This window comes from Doryrhamphus excisus, chromosome 6 (genome assembly GCF_030265055.1).
Source record: "Doryrhamphus excisus isolate RoL2022-K1 chromosome 6, RoL_Dexc_1.0, whole genome shotgun sequence".
In the NCBI taxonomy this organism is placed as follows: domain Eukaryota; kingdom Metazoa; phylum Chordata; class Actinopteri; order Syngnathiformes; family Syngnathidae; genus Doryrhamphus; species Doryrhamphus excisus.
In genome coordinates, this window is record NC_080471.1 from 20,891,427 (window position 1) to 20,912,183 (window position 20,757).

Genomic DNA, 20,757 nt, shown 5'->3' on the forward strand with positions numbered 1-20,757 from the left:
ATGCTACAAAATGTACACTCAACTATCTTCAATAATCTTCAAACAAAATAACCAATTACCTAAAAATGTCATCCAATACTTCTCTACAAGAGAGAAGAAATATGATCTCAGGGAAGAACTACATTTGAAACACTTATATGCTAGGACTACGTTAAAAAGCCATAGCATTTCAGTATGTGGAATCAAACTATGGAATGGATTGAGTAAGACCCTCAAACAATGCACAACGATGAGCCAATTCAAGAAACAATACAAGCAGTTGATGTTTGCTAAATACAAGGATGAAGAGTCTTGAACCAGTCATGATGTGCTATATATATCACTATATTGACACTTACTGTGGTACCCATTATGTCATTTTATGGTCATGTGACAAAAAAACTATTTTAAAAAAGCAGGAAGTGAACAAATGTAAAAGTTACTGATTGTAAAAGTAACAAATAACACCAATCCTAAATAAGATAGTCGATAACATGGAAAACAGGACTAATATTCTAAGACAGGCGTAATTCATTAATTTTTCATGACACTTATCCTGCTCAGCATTTGGATTTGCTGTAATGTATAGATCATGGGTGTCCAAAGTGCAACCCGGGGGCCATTTTAAGCCCACAGTTCATTCTTTTATTGGCCTGCCGGCCATTGTGGACAAAAAAAAAGTCCCAGCTTTGCGTCCTTTTATTTTTGTTTTACAAAAACAAACAAAACAAAACTTAAACTATATTAGGAAAGCAGGAAGTGAACAAATGTAACAGTTACTGATTGTAAAAGTACCAGATGCAGGGGTAGGATTTAATATTCCTACTACTCCTTTTGGGCATGTGGAACTGTGAACTGATTATGTGATGCATTCAATTGTAATCTGATGCATGTTCAAATGAAATAAAACCATTACCAACTACAGAAAAGCACAATATCCTTATGATACATGGGCCTATACATGATAAATCAAATTTTCAATATCATTTTATATTCTAATCATGGTACACTACCCACTTAGGTAGGCCACATGCCAGTAAAACTAAAAAAAAACATTTCCTCTTACTATGTTGGAATTAGCACCAACTACAACAAATAAATGATAATAATAGAAATTGTCAAGTAGAGATAATGGGTTCTTTCATATCTGCCCCCCCCCCAAAAAAAACTTAAACTATATTAGGAAAGCAGGAAGTGAACAAATATAACAGTTACTGATTGTAAAAGTACCAGATGGAGGGGTAGGATTTAATAAGCTTTGCTTCTTCCTACTCCTTTCGGACATGTGGAACTGTGAACTGATTATGTGATGCATTCAATTGTAATCTGATGCATGTTCAAATGAAATGAAACCATTACCATTACCAAAATGGGTTGTTGGATGACAAACTAGGCCAGGTGTGTCCAGTGGGGGTCGCATTCAGAAAAACTGAAGGATGCAAGGGGTCACTTTGATACATAAAATCTAATTTACAGTAAGTCAATACTTGATATGCTAAGCTATCTCAATAAAACATTAAAGCATGTTAGCTTTGTGTGAAAATATGTAACAAATTATTGTAGTCGGTGTACTAACTAATATATCTTCATCAATAATGACTTGATTTTACATGCTATGCTCAATCGCCAATATATACAAATTTATAGTAATTAACATGCAATTTGACTATTGAATAGTATTTCAAACGGGGGTGGGAGGTCATGAAAACATTCTTTATTGGAGGGGTGGGGGCTTGGCTGTAAGAGCACCAATTTACATTACCGTATTTTCTGGAGTATAAGTCGCACAAGGCCAAAAATGCATAATTAGGTAGAAAAAAACATACATAAGTCGCATTTTTTTGCAGGTAATTTATTTTACTAACTATTTGACTAAAACAGACATTACGCCATCTTGGAAGGCAAGTTCTAACAATAAAAGAATAGAGAACAGGCTGAATAGGTGTAAGATATGCTAACACAATGGTTATTCAGCTACACAAAAAATAAACATGAACAGAAAAGGTGTCCAGTGTTTATGTAGCAAACAGTTTTTTCATTTATAAGTCGCTCTGGAGTATAAGTTGCAGGAACAGCCAACCTATGAAAAAAGTGCGACTTATAGTCCGGAAAATACGGTATTTTTATTCTAAGCCTGGTCATAATTCATTAATCTCTGCATCGTAGCTTCAGCAGATTCCACCTTCCAGACTACTGGTGACATCATATTCTTTTGTTTTTCTTGGAACATGTACATTCATCATTTTAAATAAGCATTGTTTGGTTGCACTTCAGCTGACCCTGAACTGAAAGCTTCCGAGCTTCAGGGTGCTCCCCGGGCTCTTAAGCCTGCAGAACAAGCATGATGAACTAACTGGCTGAGGAATGACTTTGCCCCACCCACACATCTCAGAATGAGATTTCTCAATCTCATTCTTTGCATTTTAGGCCTCTTTCTTCCACTCCAGTGTACTTTCCCCCATGTTTTACTTAGCTTGATTTGTGATTGATAAAACAAAACAAAACAGGGAAGCTATTAATTAAATAGACTGCTGAGGATCATAGCGGTCTCTCACACAGCCGTCATGGGTCCATACATTGAATAAAAGCATGTTGTGATTGTGAAGGCAGTCAAATACTGTCTCTTCTGTATTTACAGTATTGTTATTACTGTATTGTTATTATTTCACCAATCAGGTAAAGAGCCACAGCCTTTGCATGCTCACTGGGTGTAGTGCCTTTGTTTGTTTAGGTTAACATGAAATCTCTGTGCTCACACGCCTTTTATATGACAAACAATCAGAAGCCAAAAAAACCTGTAAGTTCACCTGGGCTGTTTGCATATTGTAAACACTTTAATTTTAACTTTTTCTTCTTGTCTTTAATTAATGTAACATGAAATAAGGCAACATAAGTACTAAAACATGATAAATACAAACCCAATACAGAGGATTAATCCAGTACCAGAATAGTTGCAGACTATTAGGTTGGCTGCTTTCGTCAACATAAACTTTGAGTTCCAAAGGGTTCATTCTTATGAAAAGCATGTCAGCTTTTGTTGACATTGTATGCAACTATCTGTACACAGCATTAACGTGCATACTGTAGCTTCTCTTTCAGTGTTAATCTGGATTATACTGCAACCGCTAACAAAATACACCCATTTTTTTTCTAGCTCGCTAACCACCAGAAGAAAGATTTGAGCATATACAAAAACTTTGTCATTGTAGTCAATGCATACAATGAAATTACAGCAGCTGATCTGTTAGATAAGAGTATAAAATGTATGAAATTAGAAGAATCTAAATCAGGGGTCTCAAACACGCGGCCCGCGGGCCAAATTGAGGCCCCCGCCTTGATATGAAAGTTTAATGTTAGTGCGGCCCGCGCAAGTTTGATATGGATGCTGTATGGTATCATGTACCCAGAAAAAATTATTACGTTTGATTAATGTTCATGTTAAAGGTTAAATAACTGTTAATAGTTATCCTCCCTATCAGTGTGGAAGTGGTAAGTTTTTGGCTATTTAAGTTCAAAGGAAATAACTTGAAGGCTACCGTTTAGGTCGCTAGCTCTCTAGTTTGCGAGTTAGCATGTGTCTCAAGACCCTGCAGTTGCGCAATATGTTGTAAATAAAAAGAGTATAAATGTGACTATAGTCGTGTTTTGTCATGTCTACAGGGCTCTAATAATGCTTTGTTCATTTTAATCTGAAAAAAATAATTTGTCTACCCACCAACTATATGTGGTTTCTTAATTCTTAATTTATTTATTACTGATTGATTGATTTTCTTTATTCTTGATTTGTTTATTTATTTTTCATCTTATTTTGTGTAGAAAAATAAAAAGTAAGATATTTGAGAACAGTGGAATGTTTTATCAGAGCTTTTCTTGTAGAAAATTGGAACCAAAGAAACGTTTTTTTTTAATTTTTTTGTTTTTAATAAATGCGGTTTTTTTTGGGGGGGGGGGGGGGGGAACCTGATGCGGCCCAGTCTCACCCAGACCCGAGCTCCAGAGGCCCCCAAGTAAATTGAGTTTGAGACCCCTGATCTAAATAAAGAAAATGCACACATTGAGCAAAATTATGTCAACAAACTGGCATAGATTTGAAAATGTGTTATTATTGCCCTTTCTCCCTAAGTCCCTGGCAAAGGTTCCAAGTAAATGTGCAAGCAGTAGCTATTTTAGGGTTTAGTTATACTGTCAACATGGGTCAGTGAGCTAGCTAGCCGGTGTGGCGTTAACATAAACTGGTTCCACTAATGCAGGGGTCGGCAACCCGCCTCACCTGACTCTTCAGCCTCCTTGTTTGCGGCTCCTTTTAATACCGATTTGGAGTAAATGTGTATTTTTGAAAAGAGTTTGAAATATCCAATTCACCACCAAGTCCTTGAATGCATGCAAAGGGAGTTTCGATTGAGTCTGAAGTCTGAACAATTGTAAAATTCATGAGAGAACAGCAATATATTTTCAAAATAAGTGCGCTGCATTTACAGTATATGTGACGGCTTATGACTGCTTTGGTGCGGGGCGGACCTCTCGGCAGCAATTGTAAAACAATATGTTGGCCTCATTTTTAAGTCTCCAAATGCCAAAAGAGTCTCCAACGATGCCAGGAAAACTCTGCCGTTCACTTTTCAAACACAAAGTTGCCAAGAAGTTTTGGAAAGTCGCCAAGTTGGCCACACTGGGATGCACATGAGTTCGCCGGGAGGGGGGAGCCATTCACAAATGGAGAATACGTGAAAGAATCATTCATAAAAATTTAATTGCATTTATTCTCTCAATTAAAAAATAAACAGGAAGTTACTGTTGTTGATTTATGGTAATGGTTTTATTTCATTTGAACATGCATCAGATTACAATTGAGTGCATCACATAATCAGTTCACAGTTCCACATGTCCAAAAGGAGTAGGAAGAAGCAATGCTTATTAAATCCTACCCCTCCATCTGGTACTTTTACAATCAGTAACTGTTACATTTGTTCACTTCCTGCTTTCCTAATATAGTTTACGTTTTGTTTTGTTTGTTTTTGTAAAAAAATAAATAAAAGGACGCAAAGCTGGGACTTTTTTTGCTTAATTTTATTTCTACAATGACCGGCAGGCCAATAAAAGAATGAACTGTGGCCTTAAAATGGCCCCCGGGTTGCACTTTGGACACCCATGATCTATACATTACAGCAAATCCAAATGCTGAGCAGGATAAGAATCATGAAAAATTAATGAATTACACCTGTCTTAGAATATTAGTCCTGTTTATTTAGGATTGGTGTTATTTGATCACAGCTAATTACTCCATTACAACCAATTACTCCATTAATCCATTAATCAGCTTCAGATTAATCGTGCAAAAAATGTAACATTATTTTAAAAAGGGGTCCCATTTTGCTAATTTTTCGGCCCTTAGTATCGAGTTGTGGACTCCTATAGAGCAGCTATACACAAAGCTTTCTAGATCTTCCAGAATCTGCACCTATTCACCTATATTTCTTTGGATTTTAATGTATTCCACCCACGGCTGGCCCACTCCACTGTGGTGGGTCACACTTTTAACCACGAACTAAAGAAAAAATACTCATCGTTGTTCATTGTTTGAGGGTCTTACTCAATCCATTCCATAGTTTGATTCCACATACAGAAATGCTATGTTTTTTTTTTAACGTAGTCCTAGCATATAAGTGTTTCAAATGTACTTCTTCCCTGAGATCATATTTCTCCTCTCTTGTAGAGAAGTATTGGATGACATTTTTAGCCAATTCGTCAGGACCATGCGCCACCGTGACACCAACACAAAATATACACATGTAATATCACATTTCCAGAGGTGGAATTCAACCATTTCATGATCTCATGATCTCACTTCAAGCTTCTGTAGTCGGATACGGTCGTGAGGATGTGCTGTGTTGTTGTAGCAACGCTACCATGACCATTGTGTCCTCATTTTCAAGTACTCATTATCACTGAGATTCTTTTCTGATATGTTTGCGCACCCAACCAATTACTCCATTAATCCATTAATCAGATTAATTGTCCAAAAAATGTAACATTATTTTAAAAAGGGGTCCCATTTTGCTAATTTTTCGGCCCTTAGTATCGAGTTGTGGACTCCTATAGAGCAGCTATACACAAAGCTTTCTAGATCTTCCAGAATCTGCACCTATTCACCTATATTTCTTTGGATTTTAATGTATTCCACCCACGGCTGGCCCACTCCACTGTGGTGGGTCACACTTTTAACCACGAACTAAAGAAAAAATACTCATCGTTGTTCATTGTTTGAGGGTCTTACTCAATCCATTCCATAGTTTGATTCCACATACAGAAATGCTATGTTTTTTTTTTAACGTAGTCCTAGCATATAAGTGTTTCAAATGTAGTTTTTCCCTGAGATCATATTTCTCCTCTCTTGTAGAGAAGTATTGGATGACATTTTTAGCCAATTCGTCAGGACCATGCGCCACCGTGACACCAACACAAAATATACACATGTAATATCACATTTCCAGAGGTGGAATTCAACCATTTCATGATCTCATGATCTCACTTCAAGCTTCTGTAGTCGGATACGGTCGTGAGGATGTGCTGTGTTGTTGTAGCAACGCTACCATGACCATTGTGTCCTCATTTTCAAGTACTCATTATCACTGAGATTCTTTTCTGATATGTTTGCGCACCCAACCAATTACTCCATTAATCCATTAATCAGATTAATTGTCCAAAAAATGTAACATTATTTTAAAAAGGGGTCCCATTTTGCAAATTTTTCGGCTCTTCGTATCGAGTTGGGGACTCCTATAGAGCAGCTACACACAAAGCTTTCTAGATCTTCCAGAATCTGCACCTATTACCCTATATTTCTTTGGATTTTAATGTATTCCACCCACGGCTGGCCCACTGTGGTTGGTCACACTTTTAACCACTAACTAAAGAAAAAATACTCATCGTTGTGCATTGTTTGAGGGTCTTACTCAATCCATTCCATAGTTTGATTCCACATACTGAAATGCTATGGCTTTTTAACGTAGTCCTAGCATATAAGTGTTTCAAATGTAGTTCTTCCCTGAGATCATATTTCTCCTCTCTTGTAGAGAAGTATTGGATGACATTTTTTAGGTAATTGGTTATTTTTAGCTTTATGCATTATTTTAGCTGTTTGAAGATTAACTATATTAGCAAGATTTAGGGATAGAGTTTGATAGTAAGTAACCTTACAACGTTAAGGGCATTTTGGCATAGCCCAACTAGGTTGTAATGAAAGGGTAGATTTATGGAGTATGTGAGTGTTATCAACACGTTGACACATGTGGCAGCATGCCTCGATTGTATAAAATGTCCTCCACAGGCAATTACTTTCCCATTTTGACCTTTTTCCTTTTCCTGAAACCTCCGAACATGAAGAGTTGATCCTTTTTGTGTGTTGTTGTTTTTTTTCTGTGTTCAACACAAACACTGGAGCTATAATTAGCTGCTGTGTGTCCAGCCTTGTTGCTTTATCAGTGGTTCATGGTTAACCCAGTTACAGAGCAAAGCGGACACACTTTGACAGAATGAGTGTCAGGCGATGTCAAAGCTCCTCCTCTCAACTCAAAACTCCTCTCTCTCTCTCTTTCGTTGGATCGAAGTTACTTATTTATGAGCTTTTAGGACTAAAATTGTCCTTTCCTGTTTATCCATTTCACACTTCATGACTCAGCTTGTCAGGGTTTATTGTTTCATGTCTTGATCCGACACTAATAGGGTTGTTTGTGGACGTTTTGCTCATCCGGTGGACTGACAGTGATCAAGTATGTGGTGTCATGGTGAAGAAAAGGCTGAGCATGAATTGAGGGAATTGTGTATTGCCTTACACTAGGAAGAATGGGTATGATTTGCGTGTCAGTCTTTAGTGTAAAAAAGTGCCTAGAAATACAGCCATCGGCAGTGTATCAGTTTTCTTTTGTGCACGTCTAATGTGGAAATGAGGCAGCCAATATCTATTTGTCACTTCATTAAGTACAGTCAAATGAGGTCCAATTGGGTTTGTTAGCTGCACGGTGGAGCTCACGGTTTGCACATTTACTTTATGGTTCATGGTTGTATTCCAGGTAATTGAGTTTCTTTCCACTTGGATGTCAGTTCATCGGTTAAATGTGGGTGTCAATGGTTGTTTGTGTATATGTGCCCTATGATTGATTGCCGACCAGTCCAGAGATTCATGGGTATTAGGGTTGTAGTTTGCAATAGCCACGTATACATGGATCCAAATATTCCAATTCCATTCAGGTTATTTGCTCAAACAAATCTAACCTTTGTATACACCTCATTCCGAAAGAAAAGTGCCAATCCGAATGAATATATAATGGGATTCACAGGGGTGGAATATTCCTTTCCCCAATCCGATTGAGGTATCTTGTACCCGCTCAATCGGAAAGTTGTCAGACTGCGTTCTTTCAGTGCATGCTCAGCTGTGACGTCTCTCAGGTTTTGAAAATGGCGGCGAACAGTCATCACTGGACTACTGCGGAAAGTTCGTTTTTGATACAAACTTTAAAACAGGGGTCTCAAACTCAATTTACTTGGGGGGCCACTGGAGCTAGGGTCTGGGCGAGACTGGGACGCATCAGGTTTTCCAAAAAAAACGACAAAAAACGCATTTATTAAAAACAGAAAAATGAATAAGATTTGCTTTGGTTTCGATTTTCTACAAGAAAAGCTCTGATAAAACATTCCACTGTTCTCAAATATCTAAATTTTTATTTTTCTACACAAAATAAGATGAAAAATAAATAAACAAATCAAGAATAAAGAAAATCAATCAGTAAAAAATAAATATAATAATAATATTAAAACGGCAAATAATAAAAACACGACAAAACACGACTATAGTCACATTTATACTCTTTTTATTTACAACATATTGCGCAACTGCAGGGTCTTGAGACACATGCTAACTCACAAACTAGAGAGCTAGCGACCTAAATGGTAGCCTTCAAGTTATTTCCTTTAAACTTAAATAGCCAAAAACTTACCACTTCCACACGGATAGGGAGGATAACTATTAACAGTTATTTAACCTTTTAACATGAACATTAATCAAACGTAATCATTTTTTCTGGGTACATGATACCATACAGCATCCATATCAAACTTGCGCGGGGGCGCACTAACATTAAACTTTCATATCAAGGCGGGGGCCTCAAACTAGTGTCCTGCGGGCCACATGTAGACAGGAGATTCATTTCCATGTATACACTGTTTTCTAGTATGTCATTCGTAAAGATTCCATTCGGAAAAAGGAAAATCTCCCCATGTGGCTAATGCCTCCTAAAGGTCCTTATTTTGCCCCCCTTCTTTTAGTAGCCTTCAATGAGGCTTTGTAATCTAATCCTGAATGAGATGAAGTCCAAGAACCCTGCACACACACACACACACACACAACACCAGGCAATGTGTACAGTCAGATACAAGGATGCCAATACTAGTAATACTAATATTATATAATACTAATAATAGTGTAAAAATGCTGACCTATGTTACTCTTCTGCAGACTTGTTGATGACAGGTGTGTCGTCCAGCCTGATGCCGGAGACTTGGCAAATCCTCCAAAAAAGTTCAGAGGTTAGTGCGATTGGTTATGCACAAACAGACACACACACAATCTCAACTCATTTCACGCTTTTTGTATCACCGTGGCCTCCGGTGTTGCTTTTGTTGTGTTTAACTGATTTAGCAGGCCCCCTGCTTGGTAAATAAACATGTCCTCCAACTTCTACCATGACTCACAGCGGCGATGACTTCATACCTGACTGCCTTGTGTTTCCTGCAGATTGCCTCTTCAAGGTGTGTCCCATGAACAGGTACTCTGCCCAGAAGCAGTTCTGGAAAGCGAAACAAGGGAAACAAGGGAACAACAACACACAGGCAGACTTGTTCAAGAAATTACAGGTTGAATTCCCATGCCAATACGTCTTATTATCAAACTCTAAAGTCTTCCATGCATCCTTTTTGAATGTGGAACAAATTGGATTTTATTCCGCAGCATGCAGCAGAGCTTGAGCAGAAGCAGAATGAGTCTGAAAATAAGAAGCTCCTCGGAGAAGTTGTTAAATACAGCAATGTCGTTCAGGTATTGCCCATTTGTTTTTGTGTGTTTACAATGTGTGTATATACATTATATTAAGGAGTATACAATATTTTCAATAGATATTGTATTATACTATTATTATATTTACAGTAGGTTGCACGGCGGTCGAGTGGTCAGCACACAGGTGACACAGCTAGGAGACCCGAGTTCAATTCCACCCTCGGTCATCTCTGTGTGGAGTTTGAATGTTCTCCCCATGCATGCGTGGGTTTTCTCCCCACATGCTCGGTTACAGTATTTTCCGGACTATAAGTCACGTTTTTTTCATAGGTTGGCTGTTCCTGCGACTTATACTCCAGAGCGACTTTTATAAATGAAAAAACTGTTTATGTTATATAAACACTGGACACCTTTTCTGTTCATGTTTATTTTTTGTGTAGCTGAATAACCATTGTGTTAGCATATCTTACACCTATTCAGCCTGTTCTCTATTCTTTTATTGTTAGAACTGTTAGTTGCTCTGTAGGTGGGGTTATCTGATTGAAAGACCGAGACCGAGAGATTGACCGACACTGTCGGTGACCTCGTTCATTCCGTTCACAAAAAAGAACTAGTTCTTTTGACCTATTCGTTCATGACCGACACACCACTAGTCATCATGTGTTGTTACGCTGTTGAGTCGGAACGAACGTGAACAGAGTGAACAGACTGACCGGGTCTATGCAGTGGGGGAGATCACAGGCTAACGACCAATTGACCGAAATGAACGGATTTGTTTACTGAATGCACCGGAATGATCCGGTTCACTGAAATGAACGGTTTTGCCCACCACTATCAGACATCCCACTAAAGTAAAAGTAAAGTAAAAGTAAAGTAAAAGTAAAGTAAAAGTAAAGTAAAAGTAAAGTAAAAGTAAAGTAAAAGTAAAGTAAAAGTAAAGTAAAAGTAAAGTAAAAGTAAAGTAAAAGTAAAGTAAAAGTAAAGTAAAAGTAAAGTAAAAGTAAAGTAAAAGTAAAGTAAAAGTAAAGTAAAAGTAAAGTAAAAGTAAAGTAAAAGTAAAGTAAAAGTAAAATAACGAAGCATCAGCTATTACTGAAGTAAAGTAAAAGCACAGGTAAAGTAAAATAACGAAGCATCAGCTATTACTGAAGTAAAGTAAAAGCACAGGTAAAGTAAAAGTAAAGTAAAAGTAAAAGTAAAAGTAAAAGTTAAAGCTAAAGCTAAAGCTAAAGCTAAAGCTAAAGCTAAAGTAAAGTAAGGAAGCATCAGCTATTACAGTCAGTCTGTGAGCTGTCTTGTTTCTTGCTTCTCAGCTCCTGCACATCAAGAGTAACAAATACCTGACCGTGAACAAACGTCTCCCCGCCTTGCTGGAAAAAAATGCCATGCGTGTATCCCTGGACCCAGCTGGGAATGAGGGCTCGTGGTTCTACATTCAGCCCTTCTGGAAGCTTCGCAGCGAAGGAGACAATGTAAGTGACCCTTCCGATTTTCATAATTTTTACACACACTGATAATGCACAAAATGGGAACCTCCTGTCGGTCCTCGCTACAAACAAATGTTTGTTTGTCAGTTGTTTCTCATTTCAGTAACATTTCTAATTTTATCCCTCCTTTTTCCTCTTTTGGCTTTAGCATCCTATGTTTACAGGTATTGCTTTTGTTTGTGCATGAGGATGTGCATTGTGGGAACGAATTTCAAGTCTTGAAGTGTGTGTCACTGATGCTTGATTTTTATCCAAACTGTTATTTCACAGTATTTCAGCATGATAGTGTGCTTAGATTATGACATCAGTTTGTGTCTTGGGCCTTTTAATATATTTAAAATTTACAGTACAGTAATTGTGAATAGCTTCACAAACATGAGCTACGCATTAGCAAGGTTTACCGTCATATACATACTGTATATTTCTACCGTGTTTACAAACTGTTATCTTTTAGAGCAGGGGTCTCAAACTCAATTTACCTGGGGGCCACTGGAGCTAGGGTCTGGGCAAGGCTGGGCCGCATCAGGTTTTCAAAAAAAACAAAAACGCACTTATTAAAAACAGAAAAATATACAAACTTTTTCAGTGCTTTGGTTCCGATTTTCTACAATAAAAGCTCTGATAAAACATTCCACTGTTCTCAAATATCTTAATTTTTATTTTTCTGCACAAAATAAGATGAAAAATAAATAAACAAATCAAGAATAAAGAAAATCAATCAATAATAAATAAATATAATAATAATAATAATAATAATAAAACGGCAAATAATAAACACTTAAGAAACCACATATAGTTGGTGGGTAGACAAATTATTTTTTTCAGATTAAAATGAACAAAGCATTATTAGAGCCCTGTAGACATGACAAAACACGACTATAGTCACATTTATACTCTTTTTATTTACAACATATTGCGCAACCGCAGGGTCTTGGGACACATGCTAACTCGCAAACTAGAGAGCTAGCGACCTAAACGGTAGCCTTCAAGTTATTTCCTTTAAACTTAAATAGCCAAAAACTTACCACTTCCACACGCATAGGGAGGATAACTATTAACAGTTATTTAACCTTTAACATGAACATTAATCAAACGTAATAATTTTTTCTGGGTACATGATACCATACAGCATCCATATCAAACTTGCGCGGGGGTGCACTAACATTAAACTTTCATATAAAGGCGGGGGCCTCAAACTAGTGTCCTGCGGGCCACATTTGGCCCGCGGGCCGCATGTTTGAGACCCCAGTTTTAGAGGTAGAATTTCTGAAGCATTGTATGTATTGTACTATTTATTTTCACTTTATTCAAAGGTTTCCGAAAATTCTAGAGCATGAGTTGTGTTACCTTGTATGCTGCATTCATGTCCCAACACACAATGACGGATATACTAAATAATACTTCTCTGCTTTGAGCATGTCTACCATTCACTCTGTCGCTCATAACACTTTTAGAAAACAATGGGATGTATGCACAACCTTGCATGGACACACTTTTGAGTTCAATACAATCTTGCTGTGATATTTATGTTTCAATTTGGTTTTAAGGTGGTGGTTGGTGACAAGGTGGTGCTGATGCCAGTGAATGCCGGGCAACCTCTTCACGCCAGTAATATCCAGCTGCTAGACAACCCTGGCTGCAAAGAGGTTGAACTTATTTTCATTTTTGAAATATATTCGCTTTGGTTAAAATGTGAAATAAGTGAGTTTTGATGGTTGACCTGGTTGTCCGTCGTCTTTGTGTTGCAGGTTAATGCGGTCAGCTGCAACACCAGCTGGAAGGTGACCTTGTTCATGAAGTTTAGCGACTACAAGGAAGACATTCTGAAGGGGGTTTGTTCTTTTATTACTTATCTACTGCAGGGATGGGCTTACTTTTAGACTCGCAGGACACATTGAAATATCTGAGGGGACGTCCGTATATATGGATAGTCATATGGATGGTCATCAAAGGTTCAACCAAACAAAAACACAACACATCCAAAGCAAGTTAACGCATCACCTAAATCAACTGCCATGTGGGGCATAAACAACAGCTAGTATGTAGTAAACATAACACGTAACTTCATTCATTCATTTTCTACCGCTTATCCTCATGAGGGTTGCGGGGGTTGCTGGAGCCTATCCCAGCTGTCTTCTGTCTTCAGGCAAGAGGCAAGGTCCAGCAAATCGCAGAGCACATTATAATTACCAATTTATCCATAAATGCCCCCACAAAACAGCTGCGGTCTAAAAACCTGACATCAGTGTCTTAATGTGATCATGTCAATTAAGGTAATACAGTCAAACCTTGGTTAGCGTTATTAATCCATTCAAGAATGTCTGACTAAAACCAAAATGTACTCTAACCAAATCCAATTTCATTCATTCATTTTCTACCGCTTATCCTCACGAGGGTCGGCGGGGTACACCCTGGACTGGTGGCCAGCCAATCACAGAGCACATATAGACAAACAACCATTCACACTCACATTCATACCTATGGACAATTTGGAGTCGCTAATTAACCTAGCATGTTTTTGGAATGTGGGAGGAAACCGGAGTGAACATGCAAACTCCACACAGAGATGGCCCAAGGGTGGAATTGAACCTGGGTCTCCTCGCTGTGAGGCCTGCACGCTAACCACTCGTCCACCGTGCAGCCCAAAGATACATTATTGTTCTAAATCAACTTCATCACATTGTTTTGTGTGTATTCATTCATTCATTCATTCATTCATTCTCTACCGCTTATCGCGGATCGGGAAGACCTGGATTTGTTCCCTGGATTTCTGTGTGGAATTTGCATGTTCTCCCCGTGCATGCGTGGGTTTTCTCCGGGTACTCCGGTTTCCTCCCACATTCCAAAAACATGCTAGGTTAATTGACATTAGGTATGAATGTGAGTGTGAATGGTTGTTTGTCTATATGTGCCCTGTGATTGGCTGGCGACCAGTCCAGGGTGTACCCCGCCTCTCGCCCGAAGACAGCTGGGATAGGCTCCAGCACCCCCGTGACCCTCGTGAGGATAAGCGGAAGAAAATGAATGAATGATTAATCCACATTCATCAATACTTTTCATTGTTGTTATTTCTTTTGTAAAGCCTGTGTCCTTGATAAAATGATTGGTCTGCAGTATTTCTGATTTTTTTTTATTTTTATGATATTAACAGCACGCTCTGTCATGTTTCTATGCATCTCCATTCCCAGGGAGATGTGGTCAGACTCTTCCACGCGGAGCAGGAGAAATTTCTGACCAGTGACGAGTACAAGAATAAGCAGCATGTCTTCCTCCGCACTACTCTGCGACAGTCTGCCACCTCCGCCACCAGTTCCAAGGCTCTCTGGGAAGTTGAGGTGAAGTGCATATACTTTATGATTCTCAACAAGTTTTTCTACTGAATGGTGTGGCCAACTAAAAATCTAGTATTTTTTTTGCCCCTAACTCCTGGATTTTTCGTGTTTTTTTTTTACCCTGCTCGTCCCCCTTCATATTCTGTAATGCGCGTATGTGCAAACAAAACCAATTTATACATGTGATGTAAATGATAATGAGAATGACAAAAAAATACATATAGTATCTCACAAAATTGAGTACACCCCTCACATTTCAGTCACCATTCGATCATACTTATCTTTTCAAAGCACAATACAATATATTTATGAATATAACTTAATATAGTTCTATGAAAATGAACATGAATTTGAGATTGTCCACATACTGTAGTATATTTGTAGTTTTTTCTAAATTCTTTAATAGTAAAAGTCATATTTTTGTGAGAACTCTTAAAATAAAGCTGAAAGTCTGCACATGTGGTGGTGTGTACAGTGAAGGCAACACCATAATAGTGTCACTGTCCAAATACTTACATTGCCAGTCAAATTTTTACTTTACTTACTTTGAGATGAGATGTATAAATATATTTATTACATGTCATAATCATGTCTTCTACTGCATTTTTGTAAGTTTTTTGGGCATGTTGACTTAATTTTTGGAGATGATTTTAGTCTTCCCAAATCTGTGCTTGCACTATGCAAATTGTTTGATGTGTGGTTTTAGTCGTTCAACTCAGTTACTAAGAACAAATACTAATGTTTCTGTGTACTTGCTAATTTTTGTACTTTTTGTACTTGCTCATTTTTACATGCCGCCCTCTCAGGTTGTGCACTATGACCCCTGCAGAGGTGGGGCGGGTCAGTGGAACAGTCTATTTCGCTTCAAGCACCTCGCCACAGGAAAGTACCTTGCAGCTGAGGTAAGACCTAAACTTTAATTTATCATACTTTTTTTTATATATATGTATACAGTATATTTTTTAGAATAGCACAGAATAATTATATAATTCCTTGTTTGTTTCTTGTATGTTTTTGTTGTTTGTTGTTATTTTAATTAACATGCCCACAACTTTTTAATGCTTAATGAGGAGAAGACCGAAGCTATCCTCCTCAACTATAAAGGCCCCCCTATAGACTTCGGCCCCCCTCCAAAACATTCGTCCCACAGCCACCAGCCTGGGCGTATAATAGACAGTGATTTTAAACTCAATAAACAAATTAATGCAGTTATAAAATCCTGTTTTGTTATCTTTGCTTTTATCTAAAATTAAATCTTTTTTATCTTTGCGACATTTTGACTTTAAGTCATGCACGCTTTTATCATCACGTAATGCACTTTATTCTTGAGTTAGCCAAAAGTTTCTCTCCCGCTTACAGTTAGTCCAGAACTCTGCGGCCCGGCTTTTAACAGGAACCAAAAAGGGGGAGCACGTCACCCCAATTCTGGCCTCCCTGCATTGGTTGCCTGTTCGCTTTAGGATTGATTTTAAGATTTTATTGTTTGTTTTTAAGGCGTTGAATGGGCTGGCCCCCAAATACATCTCGGACCTCATCCAAATTTACTCTCCAGTGCGGTGACTGAGGTCCGAGGCCCAAGACGAGACTTAGGGGACAAACTAGGGGTGACCGAGCCTTTTCTGTAGTTGGCTAGCCTAGAAGTCTTTAAGTCTTAAAACCCACTTTTATTCTCTGGCTTTTAACTCGGAGTGAGTCGTATGGTCCTGTGTCTTTTAGTTCTTTCTTTTTATTTTAATTGGTTTTATTTTTTTTTTATACTTTTATCGCTTTGCTTCTTGTCTATTTTACTATTTTATTTCTTATTTGATCTTTTAGTTTTGGATTAAATTTAATTTGTACCTTTTTATTTCATTTATTCATTCATTTTCTACCGCTTTTCCTCACAAGGATCGCGGGGGGTGCTGGAGCCTATCCCAGCTGTCTTTGGGCGAGAGGCAGGGTACACCCTGGACTGGTCGCTAGCCAATCACAGGGCACATATAGACAAACAACCATTCACACTCACATTCATACCTATGGACAATTTGGAGTCGCCAATTAACCTAGCATGTTTTTTTGGAATGTGGGAGGAAACCGGAGTGAACATGCAAACTCCACACAGAGATGGCCGAGTGTGGAATTGAACTTGGGTCTCCTAGCTGTGAGGCCTGCACGCTAACCACTCTATCACCATGCAGCCCAAAGATGCATTATTGTTCTAAATCAACTTCATCACATTGTTTTGTGTGTATTCATTCATTCATTCTCTACCGACAGCCAATCACAGGGCACATATAGACAAACAACCATTCACACTCACATTCATACCTATGGACAATTTGGAGTCGCCAATTAACCTAGCACGTTTTTGGAATGTGGGAGGAAACCGGAGTACCCGGATGCAAACTCCACACAGAGATGGCCGAGGGTGGAATTGAACCCTGGTCTTACCTTTTTATTTATTGTATTTTATTTTTGCTTTTTATTTTACTAGTCTGTGCAGCACTTTGGAAACTATTTATAAAATGTGCTATATAAATAAAGTGGATTGAATTGGATTGGAAACATAATACATATCTTTTGAGTAAACAAGCACTGTTGAGACTGTACTGTAGGTGGCAGTGTTTCCTCGCAACAGGCAGCATTAGTCTTTCTCTACTGTACTTTATTTGTTAGTTGCATAGATTGAGTAGTAATGACTAAGTTATCTCTTCCAGTGGTAACTTTTTTATTTATCTGTGCAGGAAAAACAAGAATGTAAAGACAAAACACTGGAGGTTAAAGGAGAGGTGAGTAATGAAGTCCGAATTGGTAAATGAAACAGATGACTTCAACTTTGTACCAACACGTCATATCTATAATACAATACAATGTTGCTGGATGTAAATAAGGAGATGGATGATGCATGATGGATAGATCATGTTAGGCCACGAGATGAGTCAGACACAAGAGAATGAGTCACTACAAGGAGTTGTCTAACTCCAGGTTCCCCTCTGTCTTGTTATGTAATTTGGATATCTTTCTTATGTACACACACACACACACACACACACACACACATACGTGCCTACTCTTATTCTATATCTAGATTCTTAAGCCCGTCGCTACCTTGCACATTTGTATTCAAGCAGTGAACACATGCACAAACAGTCTCACTCTCGCACACTTTCTCATGCACACACTGATTTTCAGACACACAGGGGGCTCCTTACATAACGTCTGGGCATGTGTGTGTGTGTGTGTGGGGGTGCTCTGCGAATAGGGGTGGGAAGGGTGGAAGACGTGCTGTCTGCGCCGCTATCCTCGCCTGTGTTAAGCTGCTGGGGTGAGTCACCAGCGGACTGTGTGTGTGTGGGGGGGGGGAGTGATGTATAGAAGCTGAGGCGTGAAGGCATCTCTCGGGAGCTTCCCATTGACATGCAGAGAGCAGTGGGTGGAATTAACCCATTAACTTCTACAGCTATACCACGCTACCACTGCAGTGTGAGGTGCTTTTATATTCTAAAGTTATGCCCGGCTGTGATAAGATCAACTATCGCTAACACCAGCAAGTTCAGAAAAACATCCAAATCTTGATGAAGATTGTATCTGTTGGCATTAAACAGATGTAAGAACCATTTTTGATAATGGAAACCGGAATCAATCAACCCATTGTGTGCTGAATTACAAATGGCACCAGAAATCCATGCCATGTTTTTTTATAGTCTTGAACCAGTCATGATGTGCTTTATATATCACTATATTGACACTTACTATGGTACACATAATATCATTGTATGGTCATATCACCTTGTACGAGGTACATTATAAAAAAAAAAAACCTTTAAATGTTTAAAATTTAAAAAAAAATAGGAAAGCAGGAAGTGAACAAATGTAACAGTTACAACAGTACAAATGTCGAATACAAAAATATGTGACAAAAATTAAAATAAAAACAATAAAACCATATTAGGAAAGCAGGAAGTGAACAAATTAAAAATAAAAAAAATTATAAAATTTAAGAAAATATTTTTTTTTACTTTGGTATGTGACAAAAATAAAATTTAAAAAATAAATAAATTAATAAACAAATTAAAAAATAACTTAAACTATATTAGGAAAGCAGGAAGTGAACAAATCTAACAGTTACTGATTGTAAAAGTACCAGATGGAGGGGTAGGATTTAATAAGCTTTGCTTCTTCCTACTTCCTAATCTGATGCATATTCAAATGAAATAAAACCATTACCATAGATATAGACAGTAAATATCCCTCTTGTGACCATTACCTCTTTCTTCATTCATTCATTCATTCATTTTCTACCGCTTATCCTCACAAGGGTCGCGGGGGGTGCTGGAGCCTATCCCAACTGTCTTCGGGCGAGAGGACTGGTGGCCAGCCAATCACAGGGCACATATAGACAAACAACCATTCACACTCACATTCATACCTATGGACAATTTGGAGTCGCTAATTAACCTAGCATGTTTTTGGAATGTGGGAGGAAACCGGAGTACCCGGAGAAAACCCACGCATGCACGGGGAGAACATGCAAACTCCACACAGAGATGGCCGAGAGTGGAATTGAACGCTAACCACTCGTCTGCCATGCAGCCCTACCCCTTTCTTTCTGTATAAGAAAAAGTAATTATTTTTAATTAATTAAAAATGTATTATTATAATTATTATTATTAAGTTTATTGATGTCCTGTAGTTAATGGTAAAAATGCAAACATTGCCTTATAGTATTTATGCCAATTCCTGTGTCCCCTGTATATGTTTATGTGTGTGTGTGATTCCAGAACGAAAGCGATTCCGGCTTTTCCAAGAGAAAGCATCAAGCGACAGATAAGATTGCTTTTATTTTGGTTTCCGTCCGTCATGGCAACGACATCGCCTCCCTCTTTGAACTGGATGCTACCACGCTGCAGCGGGCTGACTGTCTGGTACCCAGGTCAGTACCACAAATTCTCATTATTATTATTATTATTATGTATACAATCTAGTTTGTTTATGAAATTACTGGCTCCATCCATCCATAGAAACTCATATGTAAGGCTCAGACATCTGTGTACCAACACCTGGGTGACCAGCACCAACGTGCCCATTGATGCAGAGGAGGAACGTCCAGTCATGCTCAAGGTCTACACACACACACACAAGCAAGCAAGCATGCACACACACACACACAATTAGTGTAAACTGTGGCTTTCCCAATAGATTGGCACCTGTTCCACTAAAGAGGATAAAGAAGCTTTTGCTATTGTATCCGTTCCCCTATCGGAAGTCAGAGACTTGGACTATGCAAACGATGCCAGCAAAGTTCTCGAGGCCACTGTGAGGAAGCTTCAGCATGGGAACATATCTCAGAATGAGAGGAGGTAAAGTACCATTAGGATGACACCAGTTCTAACCAGTTTATGATTTCACGTTATTTTTATTTAAACCTTTCGCAGGTTTGTGACTAAGCTGCTGGAGGACCTGGTTTTCTTTGTGTGTGTCGTTCCAAACAACGGCCAGGATGTTCTCTCTGTGGCTACCTCTACACCCAACCGAGAGAGACAGAAACTGATGAGAGAACAGAACATCCTTGCTCAGGTCAGCGCAAGGAAACATAAAACCATACAAAGTATATGTATTCATTCAAGTGTCTGTTCCTCAGATTTTTGGCATCCTGAAAGCTCCATTCACAGACCAGGGTGATGGACCCATGTTGAAATTGGAAGACTTGGGCGACCAGCGCTATTCCCACTTCAAGTACATGCTAAGACTCTGCTATAGAGTGCTGCGACACTCACAGCAGGACTATCGCAAAAACCAGGTATGTATATATAGTGCTGATGCTAATCTACGGCTACATTCTAATCTCATGACATCGACTTTACTTTACAATTACTAATTGTTTAAATAAATACAGTGCACTCACAACGAGCTTGTCAGCCCATTAGAAATT

General features: G+C 38.4%; 1 protein-coding gene across 4 annotated transcripts in view; it reads left to right on the forward strand.

Moving 5' to 3' along the window:
• itpr2 (inositol 1,4,5-trisphosphate receptor, type 2) overlaps nucleotides 1–20,757 on the forward strand; it is an 81,624-nt gene that overhangs the window by 3,125 nt on the left and 57,742 nt on the right. For all 4 annotated transcript variants that reach the window (XM_058074847.1, XM_058074846.1, XM_058074845.1 and 1 more), the window contains exons 2-15: nucleotides 9,491–9,561; nucleotides 9,770–9,888; nucleotides 9,983–10,069; nucleotides 11,341–11,499; nucleotides 13,062–13,160; nucleotides 13,263–13,346; nucleotides 14,703–14,849; nucleotides 15,653–15,748; nucleotides 17,570–17,614; nucleotides 19,607–19,758; nucleotides 19,847–19,946; nucleotides 20,025–20,185; nucleotides 20,261–20,402; nucleotides 20,467–20,625. In XM_058074847.1, coding sequence (XP_057930830.1) covers nucleotides 9,793–9,888; nucleotides 9,983–10,069; nucleotides 11,341–11,499; nucleotides 13,062–13,160; nucleotides 13,263–13,346; nucleotides 14,703–14,849; nucleotides 15,653–15,748; nucleotides 17,570–17,614; nucleotides 19,607–19,758; nucleotides 19,847–19,946; nucleotides 20,025–20,185; nucleotides 20,261–20,402; nucleotides 20,467–20,625 — 1,527 coding nt within the window. In that variant the 5' untranslated portion in view covers nucleotides 9,491–9,561; nucleotides 9,770–9,792. The remainder of the gene's footprint in view (nucleotides 1–9,490; nucleotides 9,562–9,769; nucleotides 9,889–9,982; nucleotides 10,070–11,340; nucleotides 11,500–13,061; nucleotides 13,161–13,262; nucleotides 13,347–14,702; nucleotides 14,850–15,652; nucleotides 15,749–17,569; nucleotides 17,615–19,606; nucleotides 19,759–19,846; nucleotides 19,947–20,024; nucleotides 20,186–20,260; nucleotides 20,403–20,466; nucleotides 20,626–20,757) is intronic.